Raw genomic sequence first — 13,377 nt, forward strand, 5'->3', positions numbered from 1 at the left:
CTAAATACCCACCAAGCTAATAGCCCATCATTAAGAATACTCTCCTATAATCATTTTAAAACATTATTGTATCTTTCCTTTAAATCCTTCCCAAGTTTTGCATCTGTAATTACAGAGATCAGAATTGCTCATAACCCTTTAGTAAGAAGGCATGCAGGTACTAAAGAACTGTATTTAGTATTTCAGTTTTATCATTCTGTTACCATGTCATCTTCATAAATAAATTCATAACCTTTTTGCTTTTGAAACTAATTATTTTCAATATATGTAAAATATATTGGTACTAACTGAGCTCTTTTTTCAGGGTAATCAGGTAAATACACTTCCACTTCTAGGCTTTTCTGTTCTTCGAATTTTTTTTCTTTCTTGGCAAAATTTCTGAATTCACTTAAAATTTTGTTTTGCAAATGACACCAAAATTTAGAGAATCATAGAATTTTAGAACTGAAAGGACTCCTTTTTAAAACATTTAAATTGTTTTATACAAGTGTTACAAAATAAGCAGGAACTTTTCTAATTATTTCTAGAGATTTCTCAAAATGGAGTGAATGAAGTACCATTGCAAATCACTGCCTTTTAGATTGTATCACTTCTCTAACCCTAACATTTAGTTGAGTTGTAAGTATGCAATGAATAATTCAGACATAATTAAATTAATATTAAATAGCATCATAAATTTTAAGTAGATTTTATACTGAATCTTCTCAGATTCCCCGTTTATATGAAGAAAAATCTGTTAGTATAGCTACAAAAGTGACCAGGTTTGGTCAGATTGACCTTGGCGTCTCTCTCTTCAATCAGTCTTCTAGTTGTTACAGTAATAATACTTTAGGGGAAAGGTCTGTCGCAAAGAGCCAGGGCGAAAAAACAAAATCTGGAAACATCCAGAACTCATTTCCCAGACTTGTGCTCTTCTTGGTGTTACCTTCTACAGTAATAGGGAAGATAGGAGAGGTTGGGTTTAGGGAAAGGTAACAGTTTCCAGTTTTGATATACTGAGTTTAAAATGTCTGAAAAGGGGTTGGAGGTGCAAAGTTGGGGCTCAGCAGAGAGGTTGGGTCAGGATATATAGATTTAAGAATCATCAGCATAGAGATGGTCATTAATCTGTGGGAACTGATGAGATCACCAAGTAAGAGGGCCCAGGACAGAGCCCTTAGGGACACCTATAGTTAGAAGGCATGATCTGGATGAGGATCCAGCTAAGGAGACTGAGGAGTGGTCAGATAAATAGCAGAAAAGGAGAGGTGTCCCAAAAACCTAGAGAGAAGAGAGTATTAAGGAGGAGAGAGTGATTAACACTGTCACAGGCTGCAGAGAGGTCAAGGAGAATGAGGATTGAGAAAAAGACATTAGATTCCGTAACTAAGAGATCATTGGTTACAGAAGAGCAGTTTCAGTGGAATGATGAGGTCAGAAATCAGATTGTAAGAGGTTAAGAAGAAGGTGAGGAGAGAAAGTTGGAAGCATTTACTGTAAATGGTATTTAGTTCCAAAGAGCAAATGGGATATAGGACAATAGTTAATGTGAGGGCTTTTTCAGGATAGGGGAAATATGGTAATGTAATATGTAAGCAGTAGGGAAGGAGCCAGTAAAGAGAGAGGGATTGAAAATAAGTGGTGGAGTGTGGATGACAGTTGGGGCAGTTTATTGGAGGAGATGGGATGGAATGGGATCACTTGAACAAGTAAAGGAGCTAGCCTTGGTGAGGAGGAAGATTCTAGAGGACTTGCCTTAGGATTCCTGTTTCTGTGGTTTGGGACAAGCCGTTTATCTACTCTGAATCTCTAGCTTCCTTATTTGTAAAATTAAAGTATTGAACTCAGTGACTTCAGAGGACCCTTTTAGCCTGCAATCTGTAATCTTGATTTTTTTAAAAAATTGTTTATCTATTTATTTATTTTTGGTTTTCAGCATTCACTTCCATAAGATTTTGCGTCTAAGTTTTGTCCTCTTCCCTCCTTTCCCACCTCCCTAAGACGGTGTGCGATGTGATATAGGATATACATATATACCTATATAGGTGTATATAGGTATATATGTACACATACACATTCATATTAAAGATATTTTCACATGTCATGTTGTAAAGAAGAATTAGAACCAATGGGAGAAACCACAAGAAAGAAGAAACAAACAAACAAAAAGAGCAAATAGTATTCTTTGATCTGCATTCAGACTCCGTAGTCTTTGAAAGCTGTAATCTTAATGTATATTTGTAGTTTAAAAATTGAATGCTCAAGAAAAAATGGGTGAGTACACAAAAAAACCCAGGTTTAAAAAATACTTCTAACTGTCATTCTTCTGGTCATTAAGCAGTTATTAAATATTTATTCTGTTCTCTATTCTGTTCTAAGGAAGACAAAATGTTAGGACGGGTGATTGAAATATTAATTAGTATACAGTCCTTGTTTTAAAATAGTCGGATTCCTTCAGGGAAGGCCACGAGGTAATAGAAGAAGAACTAGAAGAACATAATGGCCTGAGCACGTTGCCTTTTATTTGTGATATATTACACATAGATAGAAAAATATTCCTCCTTTCTCGCTTTCAAATCAGGACATTTAATTCCTCTGGGCATGTTAGTTTTTGTTAAGCAAAAATATTTGTTGCCGCTTACACTGCTTATCCTGCTTCTGTGCAGGGCTTCTTCCTCTTATTACATTTATATACCATGTTAGTTCAGCCATTCCTCAGTTGATGATCACCCCCTTTATCAGAAAATGAACCTAAGGAGGGGCTACTAATTGGGGAGTGCCTCAATTAATAAAGCAATGAAAGTAATGGAACATTATTGCGCTATAAGAAATTATGAAAGGGACAATTTCAGAGGAATCTGGGAAGAAAAATATAAACTGACAGTGAAGTGAGCTGAATCAGGAGAGAAATATCTATCTTTTTTGAGGCAATCTTGAAGCCTTTCTAAGTAATCTTCTTTTACCAGTTTTCCATTTTTCTTAGGAAATCATCTTATTTATCCCTAGAAATGCTTTGGTTTTTTTGCTCTGGCCCTAGCATGTTTTATATTGGAGGATGAGGACTGATCTTCTGTAGTAACGTGTTAATGTTTTGTTGAACAAATTCATCTCTTCCCTGATATTATAAGGCAGTGTGACCCACATGTCAGTTGTAACCACCTAAGGATTGTGTGTGACTGTTCCTTTTCCCAGTTCTTTTGAATTAGCATCCATGTTTGTTTATTATTATTTCTATGTTTTCCCCAAGAAAATGTTATCTGAATGGAGCACCCCCTCTGGGGTGATAACTCCTAACCTAGACTAGCTCTCTTGGGTTGGGTTAAGTTCTCAGGGTATGATCAGCTCCCCTTCAAAGGCACATGGTGGATGGCAGAGGTTGGGAACGTGAGGAAAAAGATTTTCAGGTCTCTTTCACAAGTAGTTCTGGGCTTGAAATCCCACTCTGAGATGACTAAAATTCCTTTAGGGCTTAGCTATTTAAAGCCCTCCCCTCTCCCACGTGGGTGGAGCTAATTGATTTGCTTAGTCTGTTATCTTGTTGCTTTAACTGTCAGAAAAGTGTTCGTTAAGGGATCAGGGCAGTGTATTTTTACCGTTTGTTTTACATCTTATTTTAATGAACACCTTGAATGATATTTTGGGCCTTATGTGACTACCCTCACCTGACCTGGCAGATTCCCTCTTACATTAACAAACTATTATTTACCTTGCAGGGGTTTGTAGAAGTTGTTATAGTTTTCCTGGTCACATTTTGAAAGTCATTTCATTTGAATTTGGTTTATTATCGTTACTACTACTACTAATAATAATAATTATGCTTATGATTTTCATATTATACCATACATTCCCTGGTTTCTAACAAGAAAATCCTAAACTGTCCTGCTATTTTTGTTTGTTTTTCACCTCTTGCTTGAAGGGATCTTCCGGGAATTTGGAGGTGCGAGGTGTGCCCACAATATTGTCAAGTATCCTCAGTGTAGACAGCATGCCCTGATGATCATCCAGCAATTGGTGCTCTCTCCTAGTGGGGACGATGATATGGGTACTCTCTTAGGGTTGATGCATTCAGCGCCACCCACAGAATTACAACTGAAAACTGACATTTTAAGGGTAAGTTTGGAAAGTCCTATCTTTATTCTTTTACTACAAACATCTTTGATTTTTTTTTAGTTAAGTAATTTCATTGCCTTTAGGAGTGGGCTGAGATTAACTTTTCAGATAGTGGTGAGGGCCATTGTGTAGAATTCAGTGGTTCTAAAGGACCAATGTTGCATCACATTGCTATGGGAACTGGACTCCATCCCTCAGTGGGAGACATTACTCCCTAGGTAATTACCCCATTCTGGAGGGGATTAGTCTGTGAGGGATTAGTCTGTCCCAAACATACAATCATCCTAGGGCTTGTTGATGGAAACAAGGGTTGTGCCCTCTGACTTAGGATGGTACTGACCTTGACTTTTGGGGTTTGCCTCTTATGCATTGACTTTGTTTACTTTCTTATTATGCTTTTATATGTTGGTCTGCCATTGACTGCTTTCCTTTTCATAGATCACTTTCTCAAAGTCTTCCCACCTTTCTCTGAACTTTTCACATTCACCATTCGTGATGGTATGGTAATATTCGTTTTCATTGCCAGAACTCATTCATCCATTCCTGACTGTTAGTCACCTACAAACAGTGCTACTGTGAACATTTCTATATATGTAGGCTTTCTCTCCTGTCTGACCTTCTTAGGATGTAGCATTAGAATTTGAATCTCTAGGTCAAATGGCCTGCATGATTTATTAATTTTCTTTGCATAATTCCAGAATAGTTGAGACAGTTCACAGCTTCCGCACAGTGACTTACTGCTGCTGTTGTTTCCATGTTTCTGTAACAATATTGCTAAGCATTGTGTGTGGCAATTCTTAGCACTGCTTGGGAGGAACAGATTACAGAGGAGGAGAATGACTCCCTTTTTCTTTCTATAAAAATAAAGACGTGACATTGTTGACTTTTTTTTAATGTTAAACTGAAATTGTTATCTTAAAGACCCACCCATTACTCCCTTTTGTTTCTTTCAGTTAAATTCTCATCTGTGGTGAGATAGAGTTTATTCTATTTTGGATTTATTATATTCTGTCTTCCAACTTGAATAGAGCAGAGAAAAATACCAACTTTGAAAGAGAATGTTAATTTAAAATAATAATATCTGCCTTTATATAGCACTTTTAAAGTTTTGGAAACTGTTTTGAATGTATTTTCTCCAGCACCCTTGTGAGGTGTAGGTGCTGTTGTCTTTTTTTTCCCCTACAGCTTAGGAAACTGAGGCTGAGTGATTCAGTCACTTGCTCAGGGACACACAGTCATTTTCTGGGGCAGGATCTCACCACAGATAGTTCTGACTCCCAAGTTTAGTGCTTTATCCACTATGGTACTTTGTACCTCTAGGTAGATGAATTTCAATTTGATTCATTCCTAGGAAAGTGAACGAGTCCAAATTGGTATCAACATGTAGGAATATTTGCAAATTTGAAGTAATTTACTAGCAGTAATTTAAGCAGCAGAGGGCAACAGATAGTTTTGAAAAGATTGAAGAAGCTGCTTGTTCCAGCCACATTTGTGTTTGGAAAACAAAGTGGTCTCAACGTGCAGCCTGAGGGCACATTGATTTCCAGAGTTCAAGGTGCCATACCTGCATTTAGAGCTCAAAGGGCCTTTGGAGGTCATCTCCTCCAACCCCCTCATTTTACAGATCGGGAAACTGGGCCCTAGGAAGTGAAGTGACTGACACAGGGAGGGAGTGTCAGGGCAGGATTTGAACCCTGAGTGCTCCCCCTCCCAGTCTGGAAGGCCTCTGGCACACTGGGAGAGTCCTCTCTGGGTTCATGGGAGGATGGGAAGTCACGAAAAAGTCTTGGATTCTGTGGGTGTGATCATGCTGCTGATGTCAGAGGTCCATTAAAGCAGCCTAAGAGAGTGAACAAGCCAAGTTGGACTGGGGTAGAGGCAGATCGGCACTGAGGCGGTCGGCAGCTCTGGGCAGTTTTGTTCGCACCTTCTCCCCCCTCTTAGGTGTGGGTCCGTAGGCAGGGGCAGCAGTGTCAGGGGTGTCACTGAGAATGCTCTTCCAAGCTGCGCTGTGAGCTCAGAAAGAAGTTGGGTAATTTTTAAATGTTCTAATATAAGCAAATGCATTGCAGCAGATATTACCACCTTCTTTAAATATACTTCTCTAATATGAGGGATGTAGCTACTTTTCTTCTCCGTTACAAAGGAGGGACATTTCTTTAATAAATAATTGAGCCTTCACCCGTTAAGGTCATAGTACTGCATCAACTCTTGAGGTGGTGGTTATAGCCTGGGTTCTCAGAGCTTCTGCTAGTGCAACGTACTCTGGCATGGTTGCTCCTCCAGCTTTGGAGAGATAGCTAGCATGGCCTAGGCCACCATCTGTGCTTGTCTGTCAACCTCACCTCCAAGGACCAGCTTAGCTGAATTATGGAGTCTTAATCTTAAGAGGTTGAGCAAGAAATGATTTTGTTTTTCCCCTTTGGCACAATGATTCATAGAGACTATTTCCTAAGGTGTTAATTAGGAGGGATGTGATCTGTCCTGGTAGAGGAAGTAACCGCAGCAGTGAAGTCCCAGGTCCTTGAAGCTTTGAGGTGAGTAATAGTGTAGGGAGAGGGAAAGAGAAAGGCAGAGAGACAGCAAAGATAGCTCAAACTGCAGCTGTTTAATTATTTTAAAGATACTTAATATTATGCAAGTACTCAGGCAGTATTAATAAATAGATTCATTTTGTCAGAATGAATAGTATGTCTGTTACAACTACTTTTACCTGTTGTTTCTTTTTAAACTGTTAACCACAATATTTGGTATCTGTAGACATGTATATTGGGTCACCTGTGAATTCTGAGTATAGTCATCATAAAGCTCATTGGGTTCTACTTTCCCCCAAATCTTCCTTTCTTTCCAACTTTGCTATCACTGTCAAAAGTACCAGCACCATCTCAGGCACAAGGTCTTCATGTCATCCTTGATCTTATTCCTCTTTCACACCCGCTCCAAATATCCAATCTGTCATTAGGTCCTTTTCTACCATCACAGCATCTCTCCCGGGGCCCCTTCTCTGTGCTCACCCAGCTTTTGCCTAGGGCCTGTGCTGGGCATGGCCGAGGCCACAGTCTGTAGTTGTCTGTTGTCACTTCGTACCTATACTACTGCAGTCACCGTCTGGTGGTCTCCCTTCCTCTCTTATACTTTATTCTACTCTGGGCACACGCAGGCCTGCTTGCTGTTCTTTAAAAGTGATGGCTCCCGGCTCTGTGTCTTTTCAGTGGGCTAGCTCCTGTGCCGTGAATTTTTTTTTTTTTACTTCTGTCTGCTGGCTTCCCTGGCTTCCTGTAAGACTAGGCTCAAATTCCACCTTCTGTAGGATGCCCTTCCTGGTCCCCCTACCCTCCCACTGCTTATCCCTTTACTCTGTCTTCCATTTAGAATGTATATATCTTGTATGTGCGTAGTTATTTACATGTTGTCTGGTTTTTGCATTCTTGTGTCCTCAGCTCAAGTACTTAATAGATGTGTAATGACTGACTGACTTTTTCCTACTCCTTATCTCACAAATCAACCCCTGTTCTTTTTATTTATTTATTTATTTATTTAGTATTTTATTTTTCCCCAGTTACATGTAAAAACAGTTTTTAACGTTTGTTTTTAAAACTTTGAGTTTCAAATTCTCTCCCTTCCCCCCCACCTCCCCCCTCGTTGGGAAGGCAAGCAGTTCGATATAGGTTATGTATGTGTAGTCATGCAAAACATGTCCATAATAATCATGTTGTGAGAGAAAACATAGACAAAAAAACCCTCAAGAAAAAGAAAGAAAGGAAAACAAAAGTCTGCTTCAATCTGTATTCAGACATCATCAGTTCTTTCTCTGACTATGGATAGCATTTTTCATCCTAAGTCCTTCAGAGTTGTCTTGGATCATTGCATTGCTGAGAACAGCTAAGTCATTCACAGCTGATCATCTTACAATATTGCTGTTACTTTGTACACAGTACATTTCACTTTGCATTGGTCTATGCAAGTCTTTCCAGGTTTTTCTGAGATCATCCTATTCATCATTTCTTATAGCACAATAGTAATCCATCCTAATCACATACCACAGCTTGTTCAGCCATTCCCCAATTGATGAGTATCCCCTCAACTTCTAATTCTTTATCCCCAGAAAAGAGCTGCTATAAATATTTTTGTACATAGAGGTCCTTTTCCTTTTTGTTTTTTAATCTCTTTGAGGATACAGACCTAGTAGTTCAACCTCTACTCTTAACTTCACTGTTTCTATTAACACTGCCTCTCCCCTGATCTGTCTGGCTAGAAATTTTCCACTAAACCTTTGATTTTTCCTTCTCCTTTATTTAAAGCCTTCAGTTATTTGCCATGTTGTACAAATTCTATCTACAGTATCTGTCTTGAATCTGTCTCCTCCTTCACATTTCTACTGCCACGTCTTGGTTCAAACTGCCATCATAACTTTCTTTTGATAATTACATTGCTCTCAATTCCTGGCCTTGTCTAAAATCTTACTCCTTTCAGTTCATCCTGCACACTATTGCTGGATTATTCTTGTCTTATAGAAGCTTCCTCTGCTAAAAATATTCAGTGGTTTCCAATTCAGTCTGTCTTCTTGCATATTTGCGTTTCTCAGTCAGACATTCAGTCTTCCATGATATACACTCAGCCTCTATTTTCAGTCTTATGCCCTATTAGGCGCATACATGTATCCTACACTGTAGCCAAAAGCATTGGGTTTTTTTGCTGTTCTCCAGGTAACATGTTGTGCCCTTCTGTGTCCACCTTTTCTCATGTTCTTCTGCCCTTTCTACCATTGCCATCTATCAGAATGTGGTCATCTTCCCAGGATCATCTCAGAGACCTTTCTGAAACCCCTAAACCAGATGTGAGTTCTTTATTCTCTAGACTTCTTAGACACTTGTATTTTTTTTTACTTGTGCCAGTTGACTGCTTTTCTAGTTGCTTACTTCTCTTATTTAGTACTGAACTTGGAATCGCAGAGACCTGAGTTCAAATCCCACCAGAGACTTACTTGACCATGGAAAATCAAGTAACTTCTCACATCCTATGTTTTCTCATCTGTGAAATGGTTCTAATAATTCCTGTAGCACTCACCTCACAAGATTGTTGGGAGAATCCAGTGGGATACTATGTAATGCGCTTTGCACACCTCAAAGTGCTATCTATATGAACTTAAGCTATTATTATCTGACCAGATGGTGCCTTGAACACAAGGGATTGTTTTATTTTTGAATCACCACATCGTTTGTCTTTAGGTGTTCAGTCGATGTTTGTTGAATTAAAACTAGGAGGAGAATTCCTTACTTTATCACACGACATTGCTCCTTTTCATTTTTCTATTTCATGGTAGTGTTTTTGTATTTTTATAGGCTCTCCTTTCAGTCCTACGAGAGAGTCATCGCACAAGGACAGTTTTTAGGAAAGTTGGAGGATTTGTCTACATTACGTCTTTGCTTGTCGCCATGGAAAGATCTTTGAGCTGTCCGCCCAAGAATGGCTGGGAGAAAGTGAATCAGAATCAAGTCTTTGAACTTCTCCACACTGTTTTCTGCACATTGACTGCAGCAATGCGTTACGAGCCGGCTAACTCTCATTTCTTCAAAACAGAGATCCAGTATGAGAAACTGGCAGATGCTGTCCGATTTCTTGGTTGCTTTTCAGACCTAAGGAAGATAAGCCCCTTAAATGTTTTCCCCTCAAATACCCAGCCATTTCAGCGACTCTTGGAAGATGACTTAACATCTGTAGACTCTGTCTCACCCACATTACAGCACTGCAGTAAACTCTTTATTTACCTCTACAAAGTAGCCACAGATTCCTTTGACAGGTAAGGGTCTACTTTTTTCTATGAATTCAGCTGTTGGGAGTGCATGGTCTCAATAAATTTTGATATGTTTAAGCAATCACCATTTATTTTAATCTTTTTAGGATTTATATCCCACCTACTTTCAAAAGACAGACCAACTTTGCAGTCTACCTTGCTGGTAAATGTCCCTGGTGTTCTGATGTCACTTGGTATCCGGTTTACATAGTTAGAGTGCCCCTTACCTCCCCCATGGGTGCAGATCACAGCCTTTTGCCCCACAAGCAGTTTCAGGAGCTGCTGTGGCCAGCCAAAGCCTTCTTCTACTGAAAACTGTAATGACTTTTTAAATATTAACTCATTCTTGAAACCCTCCCAAGTACTAAGATATAACTGAGCCTTTAAACTGTTTAAATAGATATATTTGTGAATAACCCAGATATAGTAAAATTGCCATGTTAGTTTTTCATTTATTTTTCTAAAAAGAAAAATGCAGACGTGCCTTTGATTTAAGGATAAAAGGCTTAAATAAAATATAGTTTTGAAAAAATAATTTATATATTATTAGATTTTGTGTTTTGAACACTATAATCCCATTATCGACTCATGTTGTAGTTCATTCATGTTCAGACTTGATCTCTTTTTTTTTCTTGATTTTTTTTTCTTCTCCTTGATAAGATTCCTCATTTCTTAGCATGGTTTGGCAAAAGGAAATTTTAGACATAACATTATCGTATAGTAAGTAGAGAGCTGGCTGCAAAGTCTGAGAAAATCTCTAATACTTTAAATGGTGTGGACTGTGCCAGTCTCCTTTGGTAAAACATTCCTTACTAGGACCTCCCATTAACATATATATATATATCCATGACAGGAAATGGAAAATATGGTAGGTAAAGTGGAATTGCTTTGTGGAACTGTGCCATGCATGCCTTCCTTTTCCCTGTGATGTGTGTATTATAGTAATGTTCTTTGTTGTTCTTGTGAGGTAGAAAAAGTGGATTTGATTAAGCTTTTACTGGTATTCTTGTACAACTAACTGACCTCAGACTTCTTCTGCCATTTTCTAACCCCCTAAACCCCAATGTCTGTTTTGTTACCTGTAGTCATGCAGAACAGATCCCTCCTTGCCTGACAAATGAGTCTTCTCTCCCCTCTCCTTGGGGTACGCCAGCTGTGTCCAGGAAAAGGTACTGACCACGTGAGAGCAGGGAGCGCATCTCCTCGGCTCCTTTTCCTCACTCCCTTTGTGTTTGTCTTACCTCTTGTTGCTGTTGGGGCTAGAGGACGTGCCGCTTCTCTCCTTTTTTTGTCCCTTCATTTCTTTGCCACTTTTTCACTTGTAAAACCAATAGTTCTGAAACAGAAATGTGATTTGTAGCATGAGAGAAATGCAGAATTATTTAGACAAACTGTATTTTATTTTTTGAGCAGCCATGTTTTGTTTGAAGTGAATGAGGAATTGGAACTTAGCATCCATTTGAATTATTAAAGTGCTCAATGCCTCCCTTTCTCCCCTCTGTCTTTGAAAGTTTCCTTTGTATATGGATGTACCTGAGCAAGAGAACAACACCGCATGCGTACACACTAAATGTGGAGGGAGGGGGGAAGATGGTCATGCCTTGGTGCTTTCAAATTATTAACAAACAGAAGTCTTAATGTAGACATTTGATCAGTAAGACTCCATCGGCTTTCTTATATTGTGCCATCAGAAGGTTTGTTAGACTAAAATCTGTGAGAAATGAATCCTGAGGTCAGTTTCTGAGATGAGTTCAGTTGTTTACTTTCCTACCCTGTCCTTTTTGATATCTTTATTTGAAATGTGAGTCCAAATTACATCTAAAGCTCAAAAACTAAGTTGAAGGATAAGTGAGTAATTCATTAAAGGTATGTATTGAAGCATATTTGGGGCAGCTAGGTGGTAAAGTGGATAGAGTGCCTGGCCTGGAGTCAGGAAGACTCATCTTCCTGAATTCAAATCTAATCTCAGACACATACTAGCCGTGTGACCCTGAGCAGTTGCTTAACCCTGTTTGTCTCAGTTTTCTCATCTGTAAAATGGTCTAGAGAAATAAATGACAAACCACTCCAGTATCTTTGCCAAGAGAACCCCAAATGAGGTCATGAAAAGTTGGACACATCTGAAAAACAACTGAAATATTTGAAACCTACTTTGGAAGAGGAAAAAATCAAACTCTACAGTCTTTACAACTTAATCATAGAAATCTCCTGCTTTCTTCATGTCCAAGTGAAGCTTCCGAAGTTTGAATGACATTATTTTTACTGGAAAAGAAATACTTTTCTTTCCAGGAATCTTGGGGCTATGTTACACTGAAGCTTAATCTCATTTATACTTCCCAGGCACTGTAGTGTGAGGTTAATTGGAAAGAGTGAGTCAGGTTTATGACAGCTAACTGATCTTCTGTTATCACAATGGAAGATTAGGAGAAGAGCGCCATCTTAATGGAGGCTGGTGTTTTGCTCGTTGGTTGACTCTTGCCACTATGAATAATGCTTTTCCACTTTTCATTTTGATGCTTTGTCTCAGTCTCAGTCTTATTCCCTTCCATTGGCATGTGTCAGAAGACAGGGATGACCTAAGAGGTAAAATGAATGTCGGATGAAAATATAGCCCTCCTAAATCCAGGTAGTGAGTAGGAACCGTGTAATATTGTGCTTATTTGTATGTTTTGAGAGGCAGTGTGGTGTAGCAGGTAGAGCACCACACAATACCACCCACCCTGCCCCACTCCAGTCCTTAACACATGGTAGCAGCCTGCTCTATCACGTGTGAATTCAGCCTTAACATTACTAGATCACATTTTCTTTTTGGTGTCCGAGTACCCAAGTTCCTTAGCCATCACAATAATTTTTCTTGGGTTCATTTTTTCCCATGGTTCTCTTTTTACCAGTCCCAGCCCGCCGTACTTTAGCGAAGTCTGATTGGTCCCTGGAACTTTGTCACTTTCCAGCCCAAACAAGGGTCAAAGAGGAAGCAGTCTTTGTGGCTTTCTTTAAGTCACTGGGCATATTATCTGACTTGACATTCTTAGACAGGGGCTAAATTCTTGCCTCGGCTTCCTTCTCACGCTCTTACCCAACCTCTGGCCATCAGAATAGCTCTAACCTGCCTTGTCTGCTTCGTCGTATGTTTTTGTCATGTACTCAGTACTCGAACTCAGCCACACTACTGGACGTTTCCTGCTGCTGGGCCTTGCTTAGAACACGCTATGCCTTGTGTCTGGAATGATTCCCCACTTACCTCTGCCTACTGAGGTCTTTCCCATTCTGCGGAGCAAAGTCCTGCTTAGTTGGTCAGTCAGCAGAGTGCTGAGGATACTTTTTCTCCCTCTCTTCTCACCTCAGAATGAGCAGACAAACATCCCGTTTCTTACTATGGGCCAAAAAGTCTATGACGGGTTGGGGGGGGGCTGGACAGGTGAGTTGAAGGTAGGTTTGAAAGGGCTTTACATGCAAATAAAGACACTTATATTAGCTCTTAAAGGCAATGGGGA

The 13,377-nt window shown here is 39.4% G+C and overlaps 1 protein-coding gene across 1 annotated transcript in view; it reads left to right on the forward strand.

The window, feature by feature from the left end:
• The window catches only part of WDFY3 (WD repeat and FYVE domain containing 3), a 330,461-nt gene that overhangs the window by 144,168 nt on the left and 172,916 nt on the right, over nucleotides 1–13,377 (forward strand). The window contains 3 exon segments of the mRNA XM_078148340.1: nucleotides 3,896–4,089; nucleotides 9,432–9,889; nucleotides 10,969–11,063. Coding sequence (XP_078004466.1) covers nucleotides 3,896–4,089; nucleotides 9,432–9,889; nucleotides 10,969–11,063 — 747 coding nt within the window.

Source organism: Phascolarctos cinereus, unplaced genomic scaffold (genome assembly GCF_003287225.1).
Source record: "Phascolarctos cinereus isolate Bilbo 61053 unplaced genomic scaffold, phaCin_HiC Scaffold_9;HRSCAF=440, whole genome shotgun sequence".
Taxonomy (NCBI): domain Eukaryota; kingdom Metazoa; phylum Chordata; class Mammalia; order Diprotodontia; family Phascolarctidae; genus Phascolarctos; species Phascolarctos cinereus.